This window comes from Botrytis byssoidea (assembly GCF_014898295.1).
Source record: "Botrytis byssoidea strain MUCL 94 chromosome Unknown BBYS_006, whole genome shotgun sequence".
NCBI classification, from domain to species: Eukaryota; Fungi; Ascomycota; class Leotiomycetes; order Helotiales; family Sclerotiniaceae; genus Botrytis; species Botrytis byssoidea.
Genome location: NW_024065847.1, coordinates 106,835 through 134,695, shown reverse-complemented (window position 1 = coordinate 134,695; position 27,861 = coordinate 106,835). Strand labels below are relative to the sequence as shown.

General features: G+C 42.9%; 10 protein-coding genes across 10 annotated transcripts; 7 read left to right on the top strand and 3 right to left on the bottom strand.

Annotated features, from left to right (window-relative positions):
- Positions 1-45: 45 nt before the first annotated feature.
- EAE97_003502 (uncharacterized protein) lies at positions 46-4,559 on the top strand (the record flags this gene model as incomplete). The annotated part of the gene is made up of 2 exons (XM_038874014.1): positions 46-3,790; positions 3,850-4,559. 2 exons carry the CDS (start codon positions 46-48, stop codon positions 4,557-4,559), a joined length of 4,455 nt encoding a protein of 1,484 aa, XP_038734623.1.
- Positions 4,560-6,123: 1,564 nt separating this feature from the next.
- EAE97_003501 (uncharacterized protein) lies at positions 6,124-7,515 on the top strand (the record flags this gene model as incomplete). The annotated part of the gene is made up of 4 exons (XM_038874013.1): positions 6,124-6,210; positions 6,267-6,292; positions 6,368-6,552; positions 6,629-7,515. 4 exons carry the CDS (start codon positions 6,124-6,126, stop codon positions 7,513-7,515), a joined length of 1,185 nt encoding a protein of 394 aa, XP_038734622.1.
- A 1,739-nt stretch (positions 7,516-9,254) lies between these two features.
- On the top strand, positions 9,255-10,649 carry EAE97_003500 (uncharacterized protein; the record flags this gene model as incomplete). Its single annotated transcript, XM_038874012.1, has 3 exons — positions 9,255-9,364; positions 9,416-9,542; positions 9,600-10,649. 3 exons carry the CDS (start codon positions 9,255-9,257, stop codon positions 10,647-10,649), a joined length of 1,287 nt encoding a protein of 428 aa, XP_038734621.1.
- Positions 10,650-11,268: 619 nt separating this feature from the next.
- On the top strand, positions 11,269-12,087 carry EAE97_003499 (uncharacterized protein; the record flags this gene model as incomplete). Its single annotated transcript, XM_038874011.1, has 2 exons — positions 11,269-11,309; positions 11,355-12,087. The coding sequence occupies 2 exons, from the start codon at positions 11,269-11,271 to the stop codon at positions 12,085-12,087; spliced, it is 774 nt and encodes a 257-aa protein (XP_038734620.1).
- A 436-nt stretch (positions 12,088-12,523) lies between these two features.
- On the bottom strand, positions 12,524-13,227 carry EAE97_003498 (uncharacterized protein; the record flags this gene model as incomplete). Its single annotated transcript, XM_038874010.1, has 2 exons — positions 12,524-13,032; positions 13,083-13,227. The coding sequence occupies 2 exons, from the start codon at positions 13,225-13,227 to the stop codon at positions 12,524-12,526; spliced, it is 654 nt and encodes a 217-aa protein (XP_038734619.1).
- A 193-nt stretch (positions 13,228-13,420) lies between these two features.
- Positions 13,421-14,701, top strand: EAE97_003497 (uncharacterized protein; the record flags this gene model as incomplete). The annotated part of the gene is made up of 2 exons (XM_038874009.1): positions 13,421-13,541; positions 13,593-14,701. The coding sequence occupies 2 exons, from the start codon at positions 13,421-13,423 to the stop codon at positions 14,699-14,701; spliced, it is 1,230 nt and encodes a 409-aa protein (XP_038734618.1).
- Positions 14,702-14,764: 63 nt separating this feature from the next.
- Positions 14,765-15,956, bottom strand: EAE97_003496 (uncharacterized protein; the record flags this gene model as incomplete). Its single annotated transcript, XM_038874008.1, has 2 exons — positions 14,765-15,762; positions 15,821-15,956. 2 exons carry the CDS (start codon positions 15,954-15,956, stop codon positions 14,765-14,767), a joined length of 1,134 nt encoding a protein of 377 aa, XP_038734617.1.
- Positions 15,957-16,355: 399 nt separating this feature from the next.
- On the top strand, positions 16,356-19,689 carry EAE97_003495 (uncharacterized protein; the record flags this gene model as incomplete). Its single annotated transcript, XM_038874007.1, has 2 exons — positions 16,356-19,074; positions 19,130-19,689. 2 exons carry the CDS (start codon positions 16,356-16,358, stop codon positions 19,687-19,689), a joined length of 3,279 nt encoding a protein of 1,092 aa, XP_038734616.1.
- A 288-nt stretch (positions 19,690-19,977) lies between these two features.
- Positions 19,978-21,486, bottom strand: EAE97_003494 (uncharacterized protein). Its single transcript, XM_038874006.1, has 4 exons — positions 21,152-21,486; positions 20,585-20,812; positions 20,458-20,516; positions 19,978-20,385 (listed from the first exon to the last, which is right to left on the bottom strand). Exons 1-4 carry the CDS (start codon positions 21,202-21,204, stop codon positions 20,174-20,176), a joined length of 552 nt encoding a protein of 183 aa, XP_038734615.1. The 5' UTR covers positions 21,205-21,486; the 3' UTR covers positions 19,978-20,173.
- A 3,969-nt stretch (positions 21,487-25,455) lies between these two features.
- EAE97_003493 (uncharacterized protein) lies at positions 25,456-26,202 on the top strand (the record flags this gene model as incomplete). Its single annotated transcript, XM_038874005.1, has 1 exon — positions 25,456-26,202. One exon carries the CDS (start codon positions 25,456-25,458, stop codon positions 26,200-26,202), a length of 747 nt encoding a protein of 248 aa, XP_038734614.1.
- Between the last annotated feature and the right edge of the window lie 1,659 nt (positions 26,203-27,861).

The window sequence follows — 27,861 nt, the reverse complement described above, 5'->3', positions numbered from 1 at the left end:
TACCAGTCAGAAAACAGAAGCAATCTCACATTCACAACCCCGAAGATGCCGCCAGAATCGAAAAGTACATGCATCTCTTGCACCAACACAACAAAAGATTGTCAGAACGTGTTAATGCAAGTCATACTTGCTCTGGAGAATGCATCGGAAGTTTATCGGAAATTAGTCCCTTTTGTGAGGAAATCTCAGGCCAGACATGCGTTGGGGTACGATGTGTATGCAGTGGAGGGACAGTTGAGAAGAGCGTTACAGAGACTGTATAAGGTTGATATTGCTGAGGATGAGGGGAGAGAAATATTGAGTAAGTTGGTGGGGGAAGATAAGAGTGAGGGGTTGGGAAATCTGCCTCTTTTTGGGGTGCTTGATGAGAAGACGAAGAAGGGTGGTGAAATGGAGGGAATAGTGAAGGGAGAGAGCGGAATCAATTTTCCAATTTTGAAACTCGATGCTGAATTTTCTGATGTCAAGGTTCCGTTTATGGATTCGGCGGTCGATGTTAGGAGTCCAGGGTTTCTTGGGGAGGTTCTTTTGGATGATGATGTTATGGCTATCCCAGAAGAGGACTGTGAGCAAAAGGAGATTGAGATAGAAGGGTGTATGGAACTAACACCTGTGCCGACTCATCTCACTCCTGAAATTCCTTACCTGCTTAAAGCTATTCGTCTATGGTTAGAAGAATTTTTTGAATCAAAAGACGATTCTATAGGTATTCCACCATCGATGGTATGTCAGCTTTCTGAGTTCGAGACAGCCTTTGGACTAGAGAGATTATCAACAACAAGTTGTATCTGGAATCCCGATTATCAAAGACAACGGAAAGAGGTATGGACGATCACATCATTCTGGGGACCCAATCAACGATCGAAATGCATATGTATACCTGAGGAGCCTGATGAGAATACTTTGATACATTCAAATGATCGTTGGTGTCCGAAAAATATGCCTGTGGATTTGGATTGGCCATCAAAGAATTATGTATGGGATTACAGGACCCATCGATGGATTACTCTTCGGGGGCCTAGTTGCAGAAAAGGTGGGCCAGCACCACCTCCTGAATATTCTAGGCAAGACGATAGTGCATCTGATGCTGGATCAGATTCAGACTCAGATACGGACGAACAAATTGCCGAGAGGAACGAACGACATAAAAAGGAAAGAGCGGAAGAAGGAGAAAAGGCCTGGGAAGAAATCATGGCTATGACCGGGTTAAGGAAAGTAAAAGAGCATGTGAGGAAACTCAAAGCCAAAGTTGAGAGTTCGATTCGGCAGAAAATCGATTTGGAGGAAGAGAGATTTGGCGCAGTCTTTATAGGCAATTCAGGGACTGGAAAAACCACCATGGCCAGGATTTATGCCAAATATCTGTATTCGGTGGGAGCCATTCAAAGCGATGATATTGTCATGACAACGGGTACATATCTTTCCGATGGGGGTATTGAAAGAACAAAACGATATGTTGATAAAATAGCTAATGGCGGTGTAATGTTCATCGACGATGCAATGACTTTAGATGATTATAGCAACGGCCCCAAGATTCTCGATTTTCTCTTCCAGGAAATCGATCAGAAGAAAGGATCTGCGGTTTTCATTCTCGCTGGACACGAAAAAGGAATGCGTAAACTTTTAGGCCATGGCACAAAGAGCGTTGCCAGTCTGCTTCCGAATGTCCTCACATTCGACGATTTTACAGAGCCTGAGTTACTTGAGATTCTCAATTCGTGTATCAAGAAGAAGTTTGATGGGAAAATGGAGGTTGAGGGGGGTAATGATGGACTTTATATGCGGATTGCGGCGAGGAGAGTTAGTAGAACGAGAGGAGGCTCTCAATTCGGTAATGCTAGAGCTGTTGAAAATCTTGTCGCTCAAATCTGGGAGAGGCAGTCTGCTAGGTTGTCTAAAATTCGACAAGAGAGAGCTGCTAAGGCTGTGGAAGAAGAGGCTGCGAAGAAGAAAGAAGATGAGGAGAAGACCGGTGACGAGAAGCCAGATGTAGAGGATTCAGGGGGAGAGAAGACAGTTGAAGAGAAGACGATCGAGGAGGGTACTACTGGCGAACAGACAGCCGAAGGCAAGCCGCAAGATGAGCCTTTAATAGAAACAAACTGTGGGACAGAACATAAATCTGACACCAGAGAGAATGCATGCCAAGAAGCAAGTCAGAGAGACAAGGTAGAAGGAGATACCGGTCCAAACATTGTTGTTGCGAAGGAACTCGCCGATGTATGGAAAGACGACAAAAGAATCAAGAGCGAGGAGACAAAGGAAGACACAGGAAAATCGCTGCGCGAAAGATACACCAAAGCAGAGATATTGGAGATTCCAGCCAGCAACAATCTTGGGAGCGAGACAAAATCAAAAGAAGAGCCTGTTGTTGTGGTGGTCTCGGAACCAGCAGAAGTGACAAAGCCCATAGATGAAAGTTTCATAGAAGAGGTCAAACCAGGAGAGCCAAAATTAGACGAAGAGACACCCTCGTCTACAAATGACGAGGTGGTGGTGAATGAGCAGGCATCATCGAGAAAAACAGCCCCAACGGAAGTAGAGATCGCCAAAGAATTAGAAACAAAAGATGAAGACCCTTCAGAAGTCGAGGCTAGTAATGAAAACAAAGTTGAGGAGGACAAATCCTCCAAAGATAGCAAATTGGCTGATGAAGCACAAGAGTCGACCGAAGAAGACTCAGATTCGGCATCGGATACTGAAGAAACCCCAGCAATTGATCCAGAGGACCTCCTATTCACAAAAGAAGACATTCTCGGTCCAGATCCTTCTTCTGCAATACTAAATAGCGAGGCTTGGCAGGAACTTCAAAAGCTTATTGGTCTGGAAAAGGTTAAGACTTCTCTGCTTACACTCCTTGAGCTCGTGAAGTCAAACTATCAGCGAGAGCTGGAAGAAAAGCCTCTGCATCAATTTACTCTAAATCGCTTATTCCTGGGTCCAGCGGGAACTGGCAAAACAGTGGTTGCGAAGTTGTATGCTAAGATTCTTGCAGAGATCGGTGTTCTCTCAAAGGGCGAAGTAATCTTCCGTAACCCAAGTGATTTGATCGGACAATATATTGGAGATTCTGAAGCCAATACCAAAGCTGCGCTTAATGCCGCGCGAGGTAATGTGTTGGTCATCGATGAAGCATATATGATGTACAGTGGGAATTCCGACGGCACTGGAAACGAGAGCGACTCATTTAGGCAAGGAGTCATCGACACGCTAGTTGCAGAAGTGCAAGGAAATCCTGGCGATGATCTTTGCGTTCTCTTACTGGGATACAAAGAGCCAATGCTGGAGATGCTGAATCACTCGAACCCCGGACTGAGTCGACGATTTCCCATCGAAAGCGCATTTTGCTTTGAGAACTTTTCGGTTGATGAACTTGAGAAAATCCTGCGCTCGAAATTAGAATTCCATGTTCTTGAAGCTACAGAAGAAGCCATCAAGGTTGCTATGGATGTACTTCAGAAAACTCGGACCAGATTAAACTTTGGTAATGGTGGAGAAGTAGAGAACCTCATTGCGACTGCGAGAACCAACTACCAATTGAGAATATCGAAAATACCAGTAGAGGAAAGACCTGGCATATGGATATTCCAACCGGAGGATTTTGATCCTGAATATGATAGAGGCAGTTCGGCAAATGAGAACCTTCGAAAGCTTTTTGCCGATGTCATTGGGTGTGAGAATATAGTTAAACAGTTGGGACAATACCAAAATGTTTGTAAAGCTATGAAGGCAAGAAACATCAATCCAAGACAGTACATCCCGACGAATTTTGTCTTCAAGGGACCACCAGGTAAGATATATACTTTTCGTCTTCTCATGGAATAACTGGTATTGACAACTGTGTTCTAGGAACTGGCAAGACAACCACAGCACGCAAGTTTGCAAAAGTATATTATGACATGGGATTTATCTCAGACGAAACGGTCATCGAGTGCTCGGCCAGCGACCTTATTGGCAAATACGTTGGACATTCAGGGCCTAAAACCGCGAAAGTTCTAGAGAAGGCTCTTGGAAAAGTTTTATTTATCGATGAAGCGTATCGTCTAGCACCTCATACCGAAAGCCACAGTTTCACATCCGAAGTTGTCTCAGAACTCGTTGATCTGCTCACAAAGCCGAAGTTCCATGGAAACTTAATTGTGATCCTCGCTGGTTACGAGGACGAAATCAACTCCTTATTATCAGCAAATCCAGGCCTGGCATCACGATTCCCAGATGAAATGAACTTCCCAGCTTTAACGCCCTTGCATTGTTTGCAGATCTTGGAAATCAAATTAGGGCTTGCGGGGATTACGATTCCGATACTGAAGCAAACCGAACAGAGAGAATATGAACAATTATTGCGAGTGATGACATTCTTAACAGCAACGCATAGCTGGGGTAATGCGAGAGATGTAGAGACATTAGCAAAAGCGATTTGTAGAACTGTATTTTTGGAGATGGCGGCAGAAGGAGAGTTGGTTTGTACAGCAGAGAATGCAACGATGGCGATAGAAGTCATGTTGCATGAGAGAAGACAGAGAGCGTATACGGCATTGCCGCCACCTAGATACGAATAGAAATGGGAAATGGAAATGGAAATGGAAATGGGAGAATAGGGGAACGGGAAAATCGTATCTTGGGGGAATGAGTCTATGGACTCGATCTTTGGTAATGGTGATAAATAGATCACTAATGAGTTTAATGAATATGATTTTAACTATAATTGTTTTGAACAATGAGCTCATAGGATGTCTTTATTGCTTTATTTGGAAATTCACGGATCCGAAAAATTCAAGTAACCCTTTGATTAGATGGTAGAATTCGAATGGCGAAATAAATTGTTGGAATGGGAAAACATGCACTGGGGTTGGTCAGTAAGATCGCTGCGGGAACTGATTTGTTGTAATCGACTGTAAGTTGGTGTCAACATGACTGCATTTTATATTGGCAACAGTTGGATATGGAGGAGTGTACGTTCAGCATCATCCAGAAAAGGAGACTTGCCCTCTCCTCAAACCTTAGCTCAAACCTTACCTCCCATCGATATTTAAGTGACTCAATATCTCTAGCAACTTTTGAATTATTCATTTCTGAAAATATTCGTGAACATTTCACCGACATGGGAGTCACAGCTACGATAGCAACTATTCTTGAAGAAAACAAGATCATAGTAGCATTCCTTGCTCTAATAGTAGTAACATTCCCCCAATATCTGAAGGACTGCAACAGCTCATAAATAAAAGTATCCTATATCAAGTGCTATCTACAATATTTACTTCCACCCTCTTGCAAAATTTCCAGGTCCCAAACTTTGGACCGCTTCGCGACTCCCCTTCATATACTACCTTCTCACAGGACAGCTCGTGAAGAAAGTGAAAGAATTCCACGACTTCTAAGGAGAATTCTACCGTCTTGCACCAGATGAAGTATCATTTGCGAGCGAGCAAGCTTGGAACGATATATACACTTTTCGTCGCGGACACAAGCGTGCTTTGAGAGACAAGGTTTGGTATATTGGTTAGTATATAAATTGGAGAAGTATATTTGAAATTGATTGCTAATCATCTCAGCACCAAATAATCAAGCCGATAATCTCATCACTACGACAGACTTCAAGTTCCATGCTCGTGTCCGAGGACTGATGATCAATTGTCGGCTAGCAAACCTTTCAGTGTTGGGTTCCATAGCTGTCTCGGCAAACCTCTTGCATGGGCAGAAATTCGTCTAGCAGTCACTAGACTTTTATGGACGTTTGAATTTTCAGTTGATGCGGAGGACGAGGTGGATTTCGACAAGTTCCCGGTGATAACGGTCATTCAAAAAGCACCTATGAACTTGAGAGCCAAGATCAGGCCTGGAATTTAGCCGCGGTTCTATGGAAAGTGATGAGTGAAGATGCAGGCAATAGGATTGGCCAACGGGGTCGCGACAGGGGTTCTAGGCGTCAGCGCGTTGATCACTGCACGTGCATGGTAGAGGCACAGCTCAGCTGTATCATGGGAATACTCCTATCCAAGAATCAACAAACCGATAGAACTCCCTGTGAATAAATATTACATCTATGAGCATTTCCTAGACCTGTGTCAAAGAATCTTTCCAGGCGGATCGTGCGTTTGTATCATTTGTGTGACTTGAGCCAATATGCCACGAGGCGCGAGCAAGAGTAGTGGAATGACAAGTATTCCCTTGAAACGAAAGGACAAGCGAACGCGAGCATATTTCCCCAAGGTCAATTACCATCAACTCCTCAACGTAACTTTACATTGACATTATGACACTTCTAGACAAGAACTGGTTGTTGGACTTGCAGGTTCGTGCTAAATTTCCGAAACCTTATTTTCACCACCAAAGTCACGTGAATTGACAAAATTGGCCACAATTTCAGAAAACGACGAGTCAAATGTGACGAAGAAAAGCCGCATTGTGCTAGATGTAAGGCTTCGGGTTTCAAATGCGATGGATACTCTGTAGATGCATTTTCCCAGGCTCATAAGCGCGCGAGTGTTGTTCAGAAACCGCAGCCAAAGAGAAAATCTAGTGTAACTAATCGTGCTATACTACCCTCAAAAGGTCTGATACTTTTAAGGGCGATTACTAGCTATTGCTTGTTGTAAAGCCATTCAAATAGTAGCTAACGCTAAAGCAGCTTCCAAAACAGCTCGTATAAACATACGAGTCCTGCGACCAAGGACTCCCATCGTTGAAACCGAACAAGAATACCGGTACTTGTGTTTCTTCACGGAAAATACTACACGACGGTTATGCGGATTCTTCGAATCAAAACTATGGAGTCATCTAATGTTGCAAGCTGGAGAACAGGAACGGCCAATTCGGCATGCTATGAGCGCTATAGGGGCTCTTGATTTAATATTGCATACGAAAGAGCAAAAGCCACACTCATTAGTTACAAGGTCAACTATAGAGGAGCATCATATTTTCGCTATTAAACAGTATGAAAAAGCTGTGAGATTGATGAAGACAGATATCGCTGAACGAGGCCATTCATTAAGAACAGCTTTACTGTTTTGTTTGCTCATTGTATGCTTCGAGAATCTTTATGGGACACAACAATCCGCGACTGTACACATCATAGCTGGAATTCGTCTCATAGAAGCATATCATCACGATCATACATCCAGAAGTGATAAGTCTCCTCTGCAAAAAGCAGAGGAGTCCAATGCTTCGACCGATCCGGTCACTTTTGGCATGGCTTCTCCAGTGCCAAGTGATGTAGAAGATGAAATCTACCAGGCCTTCGGCTTACTAGAAATCGCTTCCTTGAGCTTCAATTTAGACGGTCGGGGCATGGCCTATCATATGTTAGCTAAGGATTCCGGATCCTCGTGTGTAAAGAACATGCCTTCGCGTTTTGTATCTCTCCCGGAAGCAAAAGCCTATTGGGATCTCATCATGCGTCGTCTTTTGCATCTTTTGCCCACGCTGAATACCGCACAAGCAACAATGCGCGGCTATGAGGATGATAATGAGACAGCCATCATTACGAAACCTTCTTCAGCTGTGATCGAAGAATAGGAGAGATATCTTGCCGAATTAATTTCTTGGCACGAGGCATTCGCACCAGTCTTGCAAAAATGCCGTCTCTGCCCGAGTAGTAGAGACTTCGCAGGTGCCACAATCCTAAAAATACGTTGGATTCTATGTCGCATTGCCATAAACTCCGCATTGATCCCATCGCAAGTCGCTCTTGATCAGTACTTGGAAGATTTCCGCGAAGTGCTCCATTCAGCAAAAAGCTTAATGTCTCATCCAGCATGGACAGGCAGCTTCACATTTGATTCTGGAATCATCAGTCAGATATATGTCGTTGCACTTAAATGTCGAAATTTTCCAATTCGATCGGAAGCTATCTCATTGTTGTTGTCGAAGAAGTCATGGCGCGAGGGGGTGTGGGATAGTGCTGTTGCTGGCAATATTGCCAAAGCAGTCGTGAGCTTGGAAGAGGAAGGTCGAAAAGCTGGCTTCATACCTGAGAGTAAGAGAGTGTATCAGACCTCTATGCGATTCGATCTACAAAAGCGGATTGGAACAGTGAAATGCTTTAGGAATATTAGTAACCCATCCGAAAGATGGTACCCGATTACGAAGAGCATCAAGTGGTAAAGCCACCATGAATGCATATCATGTTACAATTCATATGATTGCTTGAGGCTCGCGTTAAAAGAAGGATACAAAGGGTATCTGCCTGCCAATAGCATGGTAAAATCCGAATGCGGGTTGAGCCTTGAACCTTTAGTGATGTGTCCAAAATCGAGTATCTTTGATACCTACCAAATATATGGCATGTGACCGGCTCCAGGGTGATAATGATAGAAAGCGGTACGAGCCGGCATCAGAGATTAGCCGATCCCATAGATATAATTCTAAATATGGCGACAAACATTCAAGCACCCCCACGTGTCGTATGGCGCAGCGGTAGAGTTCATCATTCCCGAGCAATGTTGTCCGCCTCTCTACTTGCATTGGCAGGGCTTCGTCAGTGACAACGTATATAAGACCTATCTGAACTTTCAGATAGGGTAAAACGATTTGGTTCATTGGGATTCTAGGCGTCCGGGCCTAGAGTTTTGCCATTTTGAGATCCGTTTCTATGGGGCCTAGTAATGGTGGGTAAGCATTAGCAAGTGAATATATTTTATTATCATTTCGAAGAAGGCGGAAAGGTTTCATTGGAGTTCATTGGCAGTCAAGTGTTCACTTCAATTTTTGGATCTTCATTTTTTGGTGGGTACTATATTTTGTATTCACCTTCTCACTCAAGAATGATATGCTCTATTTACTATCTACTATATGCTAAGAATCAAGGCCAAGAATCAATCATTGTGAAAGTGTCTTGGACATATAGTTTTCATGTGGATATGTTGAAGTTTGCCAGCACGTAGGTACCCAGATGCCGCACGTGTTGAAGAAAGAACAAGTAACATATTCTATGTTTGCATGATTTATTTCCACATAATCATTGTGTTTGTTCATTGCAATGCAGACTAAAACCTGAAATGTGACAAGTGAATCAATGAGGTGAATTCAAGACAATCACGTGTAGAGGCTATGTTGTCAGTATCTTTCTGCTCGAGCTCACAACAAACTGAAGAAGCTCTGCTCATACAGGAAACCATAACCAAACCACAACTACAGCCTCGAAGAAAAAGTTCAGGAAAACTCCTTTCCAAGCAAGATTAATTAAGTTCTAATGTTTACTAGATTTTGTATTCAAAAACAAATACGAGAAACAAATCAAGTCTCTACAAACCATTATGGACCTTCCAAAAACAACAAACCAATCCTCGGCCGAGAATCTATCCTCCTCCGAGTCAATATTCTTGAATACTATAATCAAGCAACCTAACCCACATTTTATCTCCCAGTAAGTTTGATATGCAACCTCATTCAACATAACAATATTGATCATTCACAGGTTGTACACTACTGGAAAATACACAGACCTTGTTATCAGATGCCAAGGCAAAGAATTCAAAGTCCATCGAGCAATTATTTGTTCTCAATCAAAGCCTCTTGCTGCGGCTATAGATCATGGATTCAAGGTGATTTAGTTACAACATGATAATGAGTGGCTTGTTTTTGCTGACACCAAGGTTCAGGAAGCTACTGATGGTGTCTTCGATTTCGAGGAAGACGAACCAGAAATTGTGGAGTACATGATTAGGTATCTTTACGATGGTCTATACTCTGTATCCAAACAACAGAAGCACCCTGATACTGCGACGTGGGGAGGAAACGCAACTTCTGTCATGCCAGATGGAACATCTCTCACTGGAGAATCAGCATCGGGATCAGACGCGGGTTTTTACTTTACTGCGCGATCCTCCCGCGCTCCAGCGAACAGTGCCACAAGTGGACTTGAGAAACTCTTTGGATCAGCTAGTCCGGCTACGCAAAAGTTGTTTCCAAGCTCAAACGGCGCATCCATTTTCGGACCTCCACAAGCACCAAGAGATAGTGGACGCAACATGTTCAGCTATGTACCCCAATCTGGAGAGAGACCATCGTTATTCAGCCTTTATCGCGACGTTTCTCCTCATGCTAGTCCTACACCCGCAAGTCAAAACTTGTTTCGCTCTGTTTCTCCAAGTAGGTTGACATCAAACTTGTTTGGTCCCAATGTTTCTGCCAATCATCCTACCACTGCGACCGCATCTCCAATACAGAACCTATTTGGTAGACCCACAGATAACACCTCGGGCAATACTATTGACTCAGCGAAGACTCCAATCCAATTATCTCAAGGCAAATTCAATTGGTCAGGTCGCGGTAGTCTCTTTGGCAGCAGCGCAACTTATGGTCAATCTTCCGAAAACATCGAGCTTCAAGCGAAGGATTTGATCAAGCATGCAAAGCTTTATATCATGGCAGAAAAATATGATATCCAGCCATTGAAGAGACTTGCTCGTCAAAGATACTCCTTTGTCGCAGATAATTACTGGAACTCTTGTTGCTTTGTTCAAAGTATCGAACTCATTTTCGATGGTACACCTGATATCTCCGAAGGTGATGATCTTCGAAAGGCTGTTCTGGAAGTTGCTAGTAGGTATATGAAACGACTTCTTGCGAGGGAAGATTTCGCTCAAATGTGCCAGGAGAGAGGTGATATCGGTTTCGCAATTCTTCAGTGGTGCTCGTGGTCAATGTAAGGATTCTTAAGGGTGCTGTGTGGCATGATTTTATGATATTGTAGACGGATGGAGTTCTGAGCGGGCGAATGTTCTGGCAGTTATTAAGGATACGAATTCTTTTTTTTTCTAATGATGGTATACATGCAAATGAATAAAATTATGTTTTTCGAAGAAAAGGCAAATACTTTCATTTAAAATTATACCTCTCATGGATTATAGAACAGTTTACAGTTTACAGATTTCTAATGTCCAATAAAGGGTGTATAATCTTATGAAAAGACTTCTAAAGTTGAATGTAGAAAGATCTCTTCAATACTGACTCATTTATCTTGAAGAATAATCAGATAATACAATGTAGAGTAGACAACAAGACTGTGCCATATTGGTTCTAGAATCAAATCATTGTAAACTTTGAAATCGAGGGTGAAGACCTTTCGTCAGTTTGTGCACTCATTACGGATATCAATTGCTGAACCCAACACAAAGTTAAGTACTTGCTTGAGACATATCGCCAGCTTTGATAAAACATATAAAGAATAAGCTCTGGAAGCATCGAATAAATCTATCGCTGTAAATATAAACATGATTTCGCATCCCCATAAAATATTGGTGCAATATTTCTTCACTACAAGCAATTATGAATCAACACCAGATAGCAAATGCTGAAGCTCAGCGTGCGTAAGTCAAGCCGTCTGTTTTTGTCTTCCTTAACTGACCTGTAAGGATTTACCAATCGAAAGATTACCACGATATCGAATTGAAGTGCAAGGACAGCATTATCTTTGCACATAGTGCAATACTGCTACCTCGCTCCGCGGTCCTCGCCAATAGAGAAGATGAGAGATGGAGCGTCACCGAAACGAATCTAAGACGGTTTGATATGTCAGATCAGCATTCATTCATCGTTAACGCAGCACTTTCGTACATCTATACTTCTGGATACAATGATGACCCTTCTGGCACCTCTTCAAACTTGAACATGCTTCCTCGCATACTCCCCCTACCCCATCAGCCCCCGCATTCCTTTGCACCTGCTCAAAATCTTGACGACTCACGATTGGTTTTCAACACGGAACTGTATATTTTCTCCCGCAAATACAAGATCGAAATGCTGGAACGCCTAGCCGCCGAGAAATTCCGTAACGTCGCATATCTTCCTTCACCTCCCTTGTTCAACTCCAACACAGACGTACTAGAGAGGAGACCTGCCTTTGTCGCTGCCGGATCTCTTCTCTGCGACAACATGCCGGATCTTGTCGACAGGAAGACTGATGAGTTATGGAGAAATATGAAAATGATATCGTTCACGAATTACATGATTTTGAAGGATGCGAGATGGAAGGATGGGGAAGAGAAGAGAATCTTTTGGGAAAGGGAAGATTTTGTGACGGAGCTGTTGGAAACGGGATGGCACATGCATCTTGACCTTTCAATGCGTCTGAGAAATATGGGGTAATTTGTTAGAAGCAATAGTTAGAGACATTGATCTTCGTTCATAGAGAGCCAAAGTCACTTTCCATACAGGTCGTTATGATCCCGTCAATCAAATTGGGATTTATGAATTGCAAAAAAATTGTAGAGTCTTCGCTCAACCTCCTCGTTCAATCATTGTAGTCTTTGCGACTTTCTTATCTGTTTCATTAATGAAACAAGCGCTTGCTGTAATTTCTTGCTCAACTGACTGATCCATTGAAGTGCAATGCCTACCAGCTAAAAACGTGCCATTTGCCTTTGATATTCAGATGGATGCCCATCCTCCATTCGGAATCCGGGAAATTCAAATCAAAGGGAAACGATAGAAACTTCCTGTGTTTTGGTAATATGACAATAATTTACAAGCGCTATCTTGTTTCATGAAGTCAATGCATGATATTTCACCACTATGGCGCCGTTTATTTCTTTCCCTTTGTCTTCTTCTTGCTAGTTTGCCTCCTCTCACCATCAGGTCTCCCCAATACACCTCTCGTTCTTTGGTATTGCAAGACGATATTCTGCACACTACCCATATCATGCTTAGGCTTCCTCATATATGTCAATCTGGCTCTTCTGGCTCTCTTGGCCTTTCTCTGTACCACCTCGATACCTTCCACGTTGGGACTGTATATCTTATACCACATCTCGACACCCACTCTCGTCAACTCATTTCTCAGTAAGATACCCGTCTCCACACCACGTCGTCGAATGTTGATGCATACTCCGGCAAATGGATCGCCGGTTTTGAGTCGTACGAGAAGAATATCGCCAACTCTAGCGGCTTCTGGGTTTGTTTTAGAGAATAGATTGGTACGGGCACCAGTGGGATCGAGGACGGCAATTTGCTCTGCGTGAATGTTTTTTATTGGTTCCTTGAAGATTTGAGCCGGTGATGAGGGTGGAGGATAGGTTTTGATTTTTCGGACAGCTATTTAGGGTATTAGTATAAAGAGGAGTTCAAATTGGTGGAGTGCCGACCTTGAGTCTGAAGAGGAGTCTGCGACGCCGGTTTCGAGTGATGATATGTAGTCAAAGATCTGGAAATGGTCTTCTGTTGTCTCGATTGCCTCAAAAGGGATTTCCAACAGCTCAATGGCCGCAATGTGGGTGTCATGGTTGCCATGGTTGTTGTGGTCTAGATTTTGTATTGAAGTGATGTTGAATGCGACCAATCCGAAAAATTCTGCCGCTTTTGGGGTCACCGCCTAAATATTTAAATCAGAACTCCAAACCCTTGATGATAACAATCGACCTCACCCCTCCAAATTGTAACTGTACACTCTTACAAAGCTACCTGAATTTACCACCAGGTCATTATGAGTGGTAAAGGTCTTTCCAAGGTCATTCGTGGCAGCGAATGCTTGTTCAAACATGCGCCACTAAGTTTGACCAGACAACAACGATCTTTCACAAGTTCTCCAGTATGCCAAAAAGTTGGTATGTGATTGAAATGGCCAAATTGTATTCCGTGTGTTGACTTCAGAGTAGGCCAAGTTCCATCTTTCTCTCCAACCTCCTCCGCAGAGCTTGACGCCTTACTGTTGAAATACCGAAAGAACCTTTTCCTACCTGCACATCTTTCAGAATACGACCAGGAGCTAGTATACGGCACTAGACATGCAGAATCACTCAAGACTGATCCCGTCAAGGTCCAGATTGGTGGAGAAGAATTTGTCTTAGAGCACATAAACCAATTGAGAGATCTACCAGGCACCACGAGGGGATTTAGACAAGTTCTAAACCTCATGATGGAAAAGAAGGACTGGGACAACCTACCACAGTTCCTTGAGGGACATCGCGATTGTAGACGGCCTCTAGCCCATGCCCTATATTGTCAGATGATTCGACGGGCCGGTCTAGTAGGACGAATGGATGCTGTTATTGAGGCGGCAAGAAGAGTTCGCTACACAGGATTTCGCTTGAACGACGAAGAAGTTGTCCTGCAAATGATGTACTGGATCTACTACAAGGCACAGGTCAGTGGTTTTGAAGAGCACGAAACAAAACAGGCGCTTGCATGGGCAGAAGTCGTGGCAGATTTGCTTGAGGATCCAAGGCATGCTGGAGATAAGGGCCCATTACTTGCAGAGGGCGCGAATGACGTACGGGCTCTTCCGGAAGTTATTGGTATATTATTGCAGTTGGCTGCAGTTCGCGCTGTAAAACATACGGATGGGAAAGATTTGGATGGAAAAGTCGCAACTTATGCTACAAGGCTACTTGGAACACCATACGACTTGAGCACTTCTTTGCTCAATCTTAAGAGGCCAGAGGTACGGGTGTACTCGAAATCCGGCGCCGTCGACTCGGATATAGCCAGTCAAACTAAAATGGATGGTGGAGAATATTCTGCGGAGGAAATACAGAAAAAGACTATCCGGGCTAAGAACCATTGGCTTGTAGCTGCAGTACCAGTGCTACATGGGATGAAAACAGCATTACATGTTTTCGACCCGTCAACGGTAGCTTCATCGAAGTTGAAGGAGAACATACCTCGTTTAGAGAAACGTGTTAATAGGTACGCATCCGACTTAAAGGGAATCGCTGCGGGAAACCTGGGTTATAGAACATATACCAATTTATTTGGCTCAGCATGAGTCACATTTCTCTTTTAATGATCGGATGAAAACTTTTGTATTTGTATATACTTGTACAATAATCTAAGGAAGCACAATATACTTCTCTAAATGCTTTGGAATTGCTCCTAGAAGTTTCTTTTCCGACAACCACTTCTTGGAAAACAATCGATCCGCATATCTGTATGCGCCATCGCATAGTATTGTCACAACAGTGTGGCCTTTTCCGAGTGTTTCGGCTAGTTCCTTTGCAGCAGCGACATTCAAACAAGAGCTCGCTCCAAGGTACAACCCTTCCTCATCTAAACAACGGTAGACCATCTCGATACTCTTCTCATCACTAATGTGCATTGAGCCGTCTAATAAATCAATGTCTGGTTTTAAGTTGTCTGTAACTCTGCCTTGACCGATTCCCTCTGTAATACTGGAGCCAGTTCTATCCACCAGCTTTCCACCTGACTGAATGTATGAATGCAAAACGCTTCCTGGAGGATCCGCAAGGTAACATTTGACCCTCCCGTCGGACTTTGTCTTCAGGTATCGAGTGATACCGGCCAAAGTACCTGCGGTTCCCGTGGCACAGGTGAAGGCATCCACCTTGCCATTGGTCTGATTCCAAATCTCTGGCCCGGTAGTCTCGATGTGGGCTTGTCTATTCGCAATGTTATCAAATTGATTTGTCCAAACCGCGTTCTCTAATTTATCCGCATGTCGCTTTGCTTGATGGTTGTAATTTTGTGGATTGTCGAAAGCTACTGCTGGTACTGGATACACTTCGGCACCCAATAATCTCAGAAGGTCAATTTTTCCTTGAGATTGTGTATTGGGCATGTAGATGACGAGCTTGTAACCTTTAGACCTGCAAACGTGTGCGAGACCAATGCCTGTATTTCCAGCGGTTCCTTCGACAACAGTTCCTCCTGGCTTCAATAATCCCCTCTCTTCGGCATCTTTCACAACATATAGAGCTGCTCGGTCCTTGATTGATCCTCCAGGGTTCATAAACTCTGCCTTTCCCAGTACTTCACAACCAGTTGAATCAGAGATGTGATTTAATCGAATGAGTGGAGTGTTTCCGATTGCTATGATCCTTTAGTCAATGCTTCATAATGCGCCATAAAATACCAAGATTCGACGAACCTCCAGTTAAACCCTTTACCACACCCTGAGCTTTAGAAACTCCAATTCCATATTGATTTGGAGCTTCCATTTGAGCAACATTTTCCGCAGCTCTTACAGCTGTGGTCGCGAAGCGACGAACACCATATCGAAACATCTTCAAAATGAATTGAGAACCCAATTGAAGCAAGCTTTTGCACTCAACTTTGACACTTCCCGAGATTCTTTATGCGATTCTAAATGCTTCGCACTGGCCCGTTTTGTCCCGCAGGCGGGTCTTATCGCTTATCGCTGACAACGGGTCATGACTAAGCAAGGGTAGGAAAGTAAACAAATCAATGTCAACAAACAGCAAACATCAAGTTTGAAATGAAAAAGTTATTGATCATCTAACGCGTCCATGCAGCTTGCGAAAATACTATTCCGACTCTCACTATAGTCTCCTCTACAGATAACGCAGTTGCGTGTTCCACGTGCAACGAATATACGACCACCAAACGAAACAATCCACGATAAACGCAATTTTTCATTTCACACCCAAACCCAAGGAAACAAGATGCCAGGAAAAGTCCCTAGCAGGAGCTCGAGGACATCCGTCTCTGGATCCCGCAAATCATCTACGGTGGAACCAGGTAGTCGCAGATCTGCTACATCCAAATCCTCAGCGCCATACGTTGAGATTCCAGAAGAGACACCCGACAATGAGTTGCGCGCGCAAATTTCATCTATATTTCGAGATTCCCAAAGAAACACTGCATCGCATAGAAAACTGGTCGTCAACTTGCGTAAAATACAAGAGGCCTGCTGCTATGAGCCAACTAGCAAGAAAAATAAAACTGGTGCGGAAGATTTTGATGAGGAGGAATTTACATACGAGTTCACAAGATGTGTTCTAAGAGTGATGCCGATCAAGAAGAGTGAGAGTGTTGGAGAAAAGGCGATTCGTTTTATCGGGCTGTTCTTGAGACATGCTAATGAGAAGGACAACGAAGTGACCCCAGCAAATGAAGAGGAGGATGGAGTCTTGGTTGAGACGCCGAGTACTAGACTCACAAGTCACCTCATGACGACTATATTGCCTCTTCTGACGGCCAAAGAGAAATTTGTGCGATTCAGATCCACGCAGCTGATTTCGCATATTATTAATTCTCTCGATTCGATTGATGACGATCTCTTTCAACAACTCCGACATGGGCTTCTGCGCAGAATTCATGATAAAGAAGCGATGGTGAGAGTGCAAGCTGTGCTAGGTCTTGGCAGATTGGCTGGAAACGAAGCAGAAGGGGAGGCAGATGAAAGCGATGACGAATCCTCCGGGGGTTTGCTTGTAAAACTATTGGCGGTTTTGCAAAATGATCCTAGTGCCGATGTTCGAAGGTCTCTTTTGATCAATTTACCAATATTACCAAATACGCTACCATACTTGCTAGAAAGGGCCAGAGATCAGGACCCTGCAACTCGTCGGGCACTGTATTCTCGACTTCTGCCAGCTCTCGGGGATTTCCGTCATTTATCACTTTCGATGCGTGAAAAGTTATTACGATGGGGTCTTCGCGACCGAGATGAAAACGTTCGCAAAGCGGCAGGGAGACTCTTCAGAGAACGTTGGATTGAAGATTGTTTGGCATCAGCTGCAGCAGAATCTGTGGAAGGTGAGGTAGCCGAAGAAAATAGAGCGCCGAACATGGACGCGCTATTAGAGCTTCTCGAAAGAATTGATGTTGTTAATTCTGGGGTTGAAAATGGGGTTGCGCTAGAGGCGATGAAGGGTTTTTGGGAGGGGCGACCCGATTTTCGAGACGCCGTTACATTCGATGATCACTTCTGGGACACTTTATCGGCGGAAGCTGTATTCATGGCAAGGAGTTTCAATGATTTCTGTCGGAATGATGGAAATAGCAAGTATGAGGCTTTGATTGAAGAGAAAATGCCCGAAGTCACGAAGCTGGCATTTTACCTCCACAGGTACACCGCCGTTTTGGTAGAGACTCTCAAGAGGATTGCAACACAGGAGGAGATCACCGAGGATGTAGCGGAAGAAGAAGATACAGTAGAGCAAGAATTCATTGTCGAGCAACTACTCCACATTGCTCGAACTCTGGACTACTCAGATGAAGTTGGACGACGGAAGATGTTTACGCTTCTGAGACAGCACTTGGCGATTCCGGAGCTGCCTGAGGAAGTTACCAAACTAACCGTTGAAGTCCTCAGAGGAATTTGTGCCGCAACCCCTGCTGGTGAAAGGGAATTTTGTAGTGTAGTCCTGGAAGCTGTTGCAGATGTTCATGATACGGTTACGGATGAACAAGACTTCGAGGATGCGGAAGAGAGCTTCCATTCTGCAAGATCTGACGTCAGTGATGACGAGAAGCCCACTAGAGGCAAGAAAAAGCCTCCAATGACAGAGGAAGAGGAGCAAGAGAAAGCGGTCCGTGAAATTATGGTTAATATGAAATGCTTGCATATTGTGCAATGTATGCTTGAAAATGTTGAAGGAAGTCTTAAGGAGAATCCGGATCTTGTAGCCATGCTCAACAACCTTGTTGTGCCAGCTGTGCGTAGCCACGAAGCACCTGTGCGAGAACGTGGTCTTCTCTGTATTGGCCTGTGTTCTCTTCTTGACAAATCTTTGGCTGAGGAGAATCTGGCTCTTTTCATACATTTCTTTAGCAAAGGCCACTCTGCCCTTCAGATCACTGCTTTGCAGATCTTGACCGACATGCTCAACCAACACGGTGCCCAACTTCTAGAGTCGAATCCTACAATTTTGACCAAGGTCTATTTGAAGGCTTTGAAATCCGGCGCCAAAGACCCTGAAGTCCAGGCAGCAGCTACCGTTGCTGTTGCTAAGCTCTTGCTGGGACGTGTAATTACGGATGCTTCGTCTGCTATCGATGATCTATTGAAGACATTGGTTGTCCTTTACTTTGATCCCAGCACAGCTCACAATCAAGGTGTTCGTCAAACACTTACCTATTTCCTACCGGTCTACTGTTATAGCAGAGCAGAAAATCAAGATAGGATGCGTGGAGTGGCATTAGATGCCATGCACAAACTTTTTGAAACCCAAGATGACGATGAGGATGCTGAGGCTGAAATGGTTGGTCTTGGGACGATTGGTGCTCATTTGGTAGATTGGACAGACCCTAGAAAATGCTATGTTCCTGGAAATCAACTCACGTTGTCCGATGATGCAGCTAAGAAGGTAGTCAATGGAGATGTCCATCTTGACTTTGCTATGGATATTCTAGAGAGGTTAAACTCTTCTATGAGACGTAAGTTGAAATTTTATTCTTAGTGCTACGAAACCCAGTCTAACAGTTCAAATAGTGGAAGAAAAGAAAACTCTCACACCGCTCCTCGCCAAACTTCATATCTCACCAGCCTCGTCCGAGGATAAGCTTCGCGCCACATATGAGGAGGTGACTGAGGCCGTCGAGAACAAAAAGTTGGGCCTCGATGCTACTGGTAGAAATGCTTTGTTCAAGATACACGTTACTCTTGGCAAGATTGTAAATTCTCTCGCCGAAAAAGATACGAGAGAGGAAAGTGTTTTGAGAGGAGGAAGTGTGATGAGAGACAGTGTAAGGGGCGAAAGCGTCCCAATTGGTGACAGCAACAGAAGCAGGGCTGGAAGTGTGGAGTCGAAAAAGAGCAGAGGCCCGGAAGTGATAATGGACAGCCAAATCAAAATGGAAAGCGTAGAAGAAGATGAAGAAGAAAACGCGGAGGAAGAAGATGTCGATGAAAGCGAAGGAACGATCATTGCTGAGCAAGAAAAGACCATTGTTCCTCCCGAGGAGGAGGAATCGTTGTTAGAACAACAATTGCAGGATAGTCTGGTTGAAAGTCTCTTGGATGATGATGGAGATATTGAGATGGGTATGTAGGGCTGAGGTGTATATGAGTAAAGGCTTGGAATATTGTCCTTGGAGTTCGGTTTGGCCTAGTGTGTTGGATTAACGAATCTATGAATTGATGCCCTCATTATTGGGATAATGAACCTGGACTGAATTCAGTGTATTGCGGAATATCTACTAGGAGCGAGTGATGCTTTTTTTTGTATTGAGGAAATGCCGAAACCCACTGGGCACTTGGACTTTGCATGCAAGCATCTTAGACGGTGCCTTAACAGAGTATAGCTTCTAAAGCTGATTGAGATATTGCTCGAGAAAACGTGAATTACATGGTCTTGAAATTATCTTCCTTCCATCATCTATGTATACTCTATTTTCAAAAGATTGCTGTTGGACAACGAGACTTCCTTTCTTCGAGGCGGCCCAAAAGAGAAGACAGGTCTTTTATACATTTACCTGAATCATCCGTAGTGCCCTTTGGACAATGCTACGCTACTCTAAGCGAGGTCTATAGATATCATAATTTCGATTTTCCATCAGAGTCTTTACTCCACAGGCCATCCCATTCTACCTTATGCTCTAAATGTTCTTTCCGGGTTGGCACACGCACTTTATGATGTTCACACGTGCAATAAATGATTGATCCATCTTGACTAGTCATGGTACCACGAAGCATCGCCATCGTTTTGCCATATTGTACTACTTCGGTATATATACGGACAGTCGTGCCTGGGATTGTTAATATTGTTTATCCTCGAAAAGCAGTATTCTCAGCACATCATCGAATGGAAATATACGTACCGACAGGAACAGCCCTTAAGTAACTCAAATTGAGTGTCCTCGTTACACCACCCAGAAAACTACTCCCCGTTAGCATTAGCATATTTCTCAAACTTACTCCTAGGTTCCAGAAGGAAAGAGAACTTACTCCCAAGATCCAGGTTTAGCAACAGGTCCTAAAGCAAACGTAGTACACATATCAAATATGACACCACCGGCTCCTCCATGCATCACATTGTTGATATTGCTATATTGTTCATCGATTAGGAATTCGAATGTTACGGTTCCTGAGGAGGTGGCATCGATAATTTTAATGTTTTCCATGAGGTGAGAGTCGAAGCCTTTGAAATTTTGGGCTTGGGCGATTAGTCGGTATCTGGGCTTTGTTAGAAGGTGGGAGAAGAGGATGTAGCACTTAAGGGGGAGAGGCGGGGAGGGATATGAAGTGAAGTGAAGAGCTGGTGTAGAAGATTGAGTATAGGCAGGGCAACTGGCACAGAGAGAAATATAATTGATGTTCAAGGACTTCTAGAAGTTGTGGTATAGTACTACTAACCACCCAGGAAGAATAAGTCCTTCATTGCACAAAAGGCGGCCAACGATATAATACTACCACTGTACAGGTATCTTGAAATTATGTATCATATATTCCCACTTGGCGCATATACACTTATAAATTCTAACACAAATACATAAAAAATCAAAGAATGTATACCTCTCAAAGATCGCCTCGACACCCTTCATAGCCTGCTCTCGTGACTTCGACATCTTGCACCAAAGACCCCTCTTTTTCTTCTATCCTACCCGAATTACTCTTTTGCAGATAAATAACCGGTCAATCGCATGAGATGATTGTAAATTGGGTGAAATATAAAATGTTGAAGCTCCACGACAATCTTGTCCCTAGCTATAGCTTGAATGGCAACCAAGATCGAGCAGTAGACGCGACGTTTTTGCCGAGGTTCGGGTGGCGGATCGGATCGTGAGGTTTGGTGGGGTAAAAATTTCTTGTGAAGTTGTGAGATTATGTAAGCGAGGACTTGGTTGGAAGTGAAGTTTGTTTCTGACGTTGATGATTACAGAAAGTTTATTTGATGGGAGACGGTCTTTTTTTTATCAAGCACCTTGATGAATCCGCCAGGTTAATAAGCCGGGCTCATCTCGTTGGTGGAAACAGCGCTTGAATCTAGCTTCTTCTTATATATGGATTCGTCTTCTGATTCGCTCAAAAAGGTTGATCGGATTCTACTTTTTTCATAGACAGACCAGTATTTTACAGCATACTTCTATAAAATTACACTGATAGTATACGCTTCAGCATGCAAAGAAGAGTTACCGTTTTCCTCTCTTTTTAAGAGCCAGCTCTCTATCCAAACTAAATACGAGTTATCCATGTTCCCCATCTGCACCCCATGTTCTTAAGAATGCTATCTGCAGCTAGATTTTCTTTATATACCAATGTGGCCGTAAAGACAGAAAGACCAAATTCTTGATAGTGGTCCATGGTAGTTGTCGAAATGACGTGTTTAATCGGAGATTATCGTCACCGTTTTTATTGTCATTGTCAATTATGTATCTATCATTTCTGTGAAAAGGAAAGATGCTGAGAAAATTACCAGATAGACTCCGCCAATAAGTTCTGTCCTTGAATACTCGTGAGTATTGTAGTGGAGGTTTTAGGTTGTTGCCGTAGCTATAGACTTTATAGGTGACGTTAGTCCCTTCAGCGGAAAGTCCAGTACAGGTTGGTTTCTGATACATCTCTGCTTCAAGTGTGTCTCTTCATTAAGCATTTACTCCTTATCCATGGCATGACTAGATGGTACGATATCAAGCTGCAAATCATCATTTGTTCACTAGATCATCTGCTCTATCACTGAGTATCTCGACTATAAAAGTATCGATCAAGGCAGAGAGAATGATATTCAAAAACAGATGATAGGCCGGTAGAGTTGGTCGTTAGGTGTTCAGAATGTGTTTCCATGGCTACAAAATTGCCTTATCTGTATTCCAAACGCCCACATTTTGATACTTCTGCGAGCTTGGAACTAGTTAAGCCAGTGCTCGTTTTGAAGAGTGTTGTCGTTTGAATTAGATCAGTATTCAAAAGGGATGACTATCAAATTTACCACCGATCACAGCGGAAATCACGCTACTAAGAGGCGATAGCTCACTGCAATTGATAGTGATAATTGAAAAAGCAGGTACTGTGAGTCCCTTCTAGCATATTTTGGAGAAGAGAAAAAGGGCAAGACTCCTGGAAATCATCTAGCGTATGTTGAGCGAGAGGATTTTCTGTTCATTGTAATGGTTTTTTGTCGTAGCGGCTTCATGTTTATCGGAGCTTCAAATAGATCCTAGACACATTTATATACCTACCAGTTCTCTGACCAAGGCCAAGAAAGTGAATCACTTGCTAGATCTTTTGTTGCAAGATAGAGTACCTGATAACCAGTAATCTATTTTCAATGTATATAAATACTCACAGTATGATTTTTACAAGAGTCAAGACCACAATCGACATCAACGAAGGTAGGAAAATGTCTCGAATCTGGACTCTTGCGTAAAGGGTCCCAATGAGAATCAAATAAAGCTAGAGGGAGAAGACACTCGGACAAGTTGGAAGACGAGCGATATTTTATCCGTGTGATATAAAATATCTCGATAAACTTCTCTTTGAGTTGACGATGAACAGGAATTCGATGATAATGATTACTACAACCTAAAACCTCGACAGTGAAAATCGTGGGGAACGTCTCGGAAAGTCAGGGTGCTAAAACATAGTATAGTTGAAACATCTAAGATCGCGTTTCTACACAGTAGGTAGCTGAAATATGAAGATCCTCAAACTGAGTAAGTCACATGCACCATCTTGTTTCTGTCTTCGGATAGTTGAGTGTGAGTTTGAATTTATTGGTTTGATAGGAGGCTTCGTTTAAATAAGGGAATATTGCAGCGACACCATAAAAAACCCTCGGATACGTATGTAAAAATTCACTATACCCCCATCAATTCATCAACGTTGATGAATCTAGCCATCAACTATTCCCCAGAAAGCCAATCGAACAGTCAAAAATGAGAACATCGAGGTATTTAAAGATCAAAGAATACAGGATTCAGAGATCCTGAACTACAAGCCGAATGCCTTTATCCAGGCTAATGAGAAGGTGTCTGCAGTTCCGCCCAGATGTTTCCATTTGACTAGATGTTTACTTGCTTAGTTCTTAGCTTGTGATTCTACACTTTTGAATCTTTTTGATTTTGTGATGGGAAAATTTGGTCTAATCGATAATCAGAGAGTGATGATGAGTAAATCCTCACGCAACGATAGTGACAATGATAATTTCAATTTGATGATACTTCACTATCTCTAAAATGAAGAAAAACTCGCTATGCGGAAATAGGGAAGAGAAATCTTATATAGCGCGACTGAGTATACTTATAGAAAGAGCTGACCTATTCAGCGAGTAGAGAGTATCGCAGAGTCAAGGGCACATTAGACTTTTCTTTCTGGCTGATTGAAAGCGTGTCCGTTTATTGAAAGGTGTTAGGTGTCTTAAATACCCAGGTCAGTCGAAAGAATCAAATTCGTATCATGGCTTATGCTTTTTGGGGGGCGAATATATTCACTTGTCATATCGAAGCAAATAGAATGAATCGCTCGTAAAATATAATTTTTGTTATGTAGACTCGCCCATTATCAGATTTCTATCAAAATGTAGTGAATATTGTTATCTGTAGATCAAGACCTTGATGAAATCCTATGTGACAGCAAATACCAAACCAAGATAATCTCACCTCTGATCACACTCGCAATTCGTGAATATTGAAAATAAGAGATCTCAACAAGAAATCAGCTACGTAAGAACAAAAGCGCAATGTCATCCTAAATTATCGTACCCAGGACGACGGTGTAAAGGTAGCAATCACACTAACTCGACAAAAGAGCCAACAACGACAACAACGACAACAACGAAAACGAAAACGTCGAACCCCACAACTTAAACAGCTACATCACGTCCTCAACACCATCAAAATCTTCTCCAATCGGAATAATTTACTATCTGACCCGCCTAAGAAAGTCCACACGGACGTCCCATCAGTTTATCCATGCTCTCGTGATTCTTAGCACACTTGCAGCTTCTCAAGAACCGCCTTGTAGGTCTATATATATATATATATATGAGATATTAAAAGTTTCTTCATGGTGTATCGCCACTACAAGTTTGACTTCGTTTTTTTATACATATATATAAAGAAATAATACAACGAAAATAACGGCTGGCTGACGAAGGTTAATCATCTGCAATGTAAAAGTACTGAGGGCTAAACCAATACCTCATCCTGTTTTCGCAAGCAGCAACTTCAGTTACTCAGTAATGAATAAGTATACTTAAGTATACTACCTACCACCTATCACCTACCACCTACTACCTACCACATCCCAACCCCATCCTCACCCTCTCAAACTCAAACTCAAACTCACAGTTTTCCCGGCGAATCTCGCACGGAAAGATTCAGAGTGTAGAACCGTACAATGTTGAATCCCACATCCCACAAAGAGGATATTCCTTATTCGAGAATGAAGAAAAATAATGACATTTTAGCGTAGACTTTGTGTCTGCTAGCGCATATAAGTATTATCTCAGTGATTTATAGGGGTCTTGGTAATGTATAACGAGGTCTTGGAGTGAGTATGACTAGGTGAATCTGATTGACGTGTTGGTGGGAAGTGATATAGTAGGGACTTAACTTCACATCATGTGACTTTGTTCAGCAACTCGCCTGTTTAGTTGTTGTTTAGGGGGTTTGTACTTGATACTTGGTTGTTGGATTGTAGTTTAAGAGTTATTCCTCAGATAAAACAATGTCTTTTTTTGAACTATATAAGAAATGATTATCGATTATATAATTCAATTCATCATTCTCAATACTCTTGTATAAGAAGATAACAGTAGACTAGAGATAACTAAAGTAAACACACTCAAGAAGCTATCAGATACCAGCACAACAGAAATCATGTCTTCCCCAAATCTTTCCGGCTTCGCAAATCTTCCCGCAGAAATCAGATTCCAAATCTGGGGATTGGCGGCAAGGAACGCCTTGAACCCTCCTCGAGCCATCATCGCAGGGCACCACGGACCGCGGAGAACCATCGCAGTTGTCAACACTAGCCACGAAGCTCGTGAAGAGGCCATGGCTCAAACAGGTTTGAGAAGCGTTCTTCAAAACTACTTGCTCGAAGACCCAGCACATTTAGATCAAATAGGCCTCAGTCTAGAAGAGCGAGGAGGGTATGTTCGGCGCAGCCCGCGGGAGTGGTACAGTTTGGAGACAGATGTCTTTGTTCTCGGGGCAGACGAGCGTATACTACAATCACTTGCTTTCAACGATACTTTCAGAGACGCAGTCAAAACCATCGCAATTCCAGCTTTCGTGCTGGATCCCAGAGTAGTGATTCGTCAATTCAGATGGCAGTCGAGATACATGATGATTTATAGGGGCGTGAAGACCGCAGTACTTCTTCGAGACGATCCGGCGCAAGAACCGATTTCCCATAAAAATCTTATGCTCAACAGACATCTTTACCCCCGTACTAACGACATCAGAATCAAGATCCAAGATAACCCACTTTCACGAGCGGAGTTGGACCTCTTCGGATTCGATGTCAATTTCTTTAACAACCTCGTCATTTCGAAGCGCAGGGACATGGCGCCAGACTGGCAGTTACCTGAGATCAAATGGGGATGCTTGGTGCGATACTGAGCTTGGGGTCGCGAGGAGGACGAAGACACACACACCGAAATTGTATAAATACCAATCATTTAGTATTTTGGAGTTGGTTGAGTGATTTTCATATTCAAAACACCCAAGAAAAACAAAAAAAAAACAAAAAAAAAACAAAAGGAAAAAACAAAAACCCTACAAAAAATGCTTGATATCCATAATTGGCGTTATTTTCACACAAGTAAAGTGTGAGTATGACGGCAGGCAGGACCTAGCCTGTGATCAATAAATAAAAATTGTAAGTAATCAGAACCGAATCAAAAACTGTATCAAATCCCCAAATGCGACGAGATTAAATGTGTGAATGTTGTGACTAAAAAACATAAATAAATGAAGATGTAGCAAGATTTTCAGGAGAAAATAATTGAACCAAGTCATTGATAAAGTCAAAAACATCTGATGCACGGACATGTCCCGAGACAAACTTTTTAATTAAGCTTCATAATAGGGCGGGGAAAGTCGTGAAACATAAATTTTACACAATCCATAATTGATGATCCAGTGTGTTGATCTGCTTTGCTGATAAATTCGATTCTTTTCTTCATCAGGAAACTGCGCCGATATAAGCACCGTTATAACTTGTTTCGCCTTACATCGCTGATAAGAAGCATTTGAACCCCATTGTGTTTCTTTGTAAAGTGCCTGATTTCGCTTTGCAACGATCACCATCAGTTCAATAAGAGGTGTACGGATGTGCGTCTCGTGGACGGCATGGTGTCTTGATTTTTCTTTGAATTGAAAATTATTCAACAAAGCATGAAGCGTAAAGCAAGTGAATCATTGAAAGTGGTCACTGGAACCTCAAATTTGTAGATTTTTAGACATATCTATTTGGATTTGACTCATATGTGTGAAGTTTTTTGTGAAAGCGCATTAAAAAATCACGATGAATTGGTGACGAAAGGCTGACGGTGAATTATCAAAAGTACCAAGGATTGTGTGATAGTTTTGAGTAATCCAGGCATATGTACTCCCTCCCTCCCTGTCCCTGTGCCTCTCGCCAACACTGAGAGTAGCAGGCATTATCTGATGGATGCGAAAATAGAAATGCAAGAGCAGGTTTAGGATATTTTCCCTGTGTCTGTTTGCTGACTTCATGATGAGATTCCTATATCTTGGAGCCAAAATAGATGCGAGAACAAAGAAAGGAACTTCGGCACATCGGATAATTATCAGGAAGCCTTGTTTGAACTCGCGTTCTGTGACCAAACAGATGTATGACTACTACCTAGTAGGAACAAAGGAAATTGATCAGAAGTCTAGAAGCGCTTTCATGAACAATTCCCAATTGCTCTGAGTATCTGAACCCCAGACTTCAAATATGAAAGATGCGACTTCACAAGTGGGGGAGAGAACAAGGCTGACTCCTTTCTTGTTGTTGAGATATCGTCCCTTGCAGCAAACCAGCAAACAAACAAACAAATCAAACAAATCACAGCCACATTGACAAGTCCTATGGATGTCCCGAATTAGCAACAGGAGCTTGATTCCGGTATCTTTCAGGGATCAAATGAAGAATTGGGGTCGGAATGCAATGCACTTCATCGCTTCCACAAGTGCCATTGCAGCCAAAAAGGTGGATCTCAAGGAATCAAAGGAAGTTCAGACGGTTGATCGGTTGGATATGAAACATTCACA

Bases quoted from the DNA above. Each gene is read 5' to 3' on its own strand.
- EAE97_003494 (XM_038874006.1), bottom strand. From the start codon at position 21,204: ATGTCGAAGTCACGAGAGCAGGCTATGAAGGGTGTCGAGGCGATCTTT. The intron at 20,813-21,151 runs GTATACATTCTT...AACAAAGCCCAG, and splicing joins GTCGAGGCGATCTTTGAGAG to ATACCGACTAATCGCCCAAG. The intron at 20,386-20,457 runs GTACGTATATTT...TAACAATCCCAG, and splicing joins CTTAAGGGCTGTTCCTGTCG to GCACGACTGTCCGTATATAT.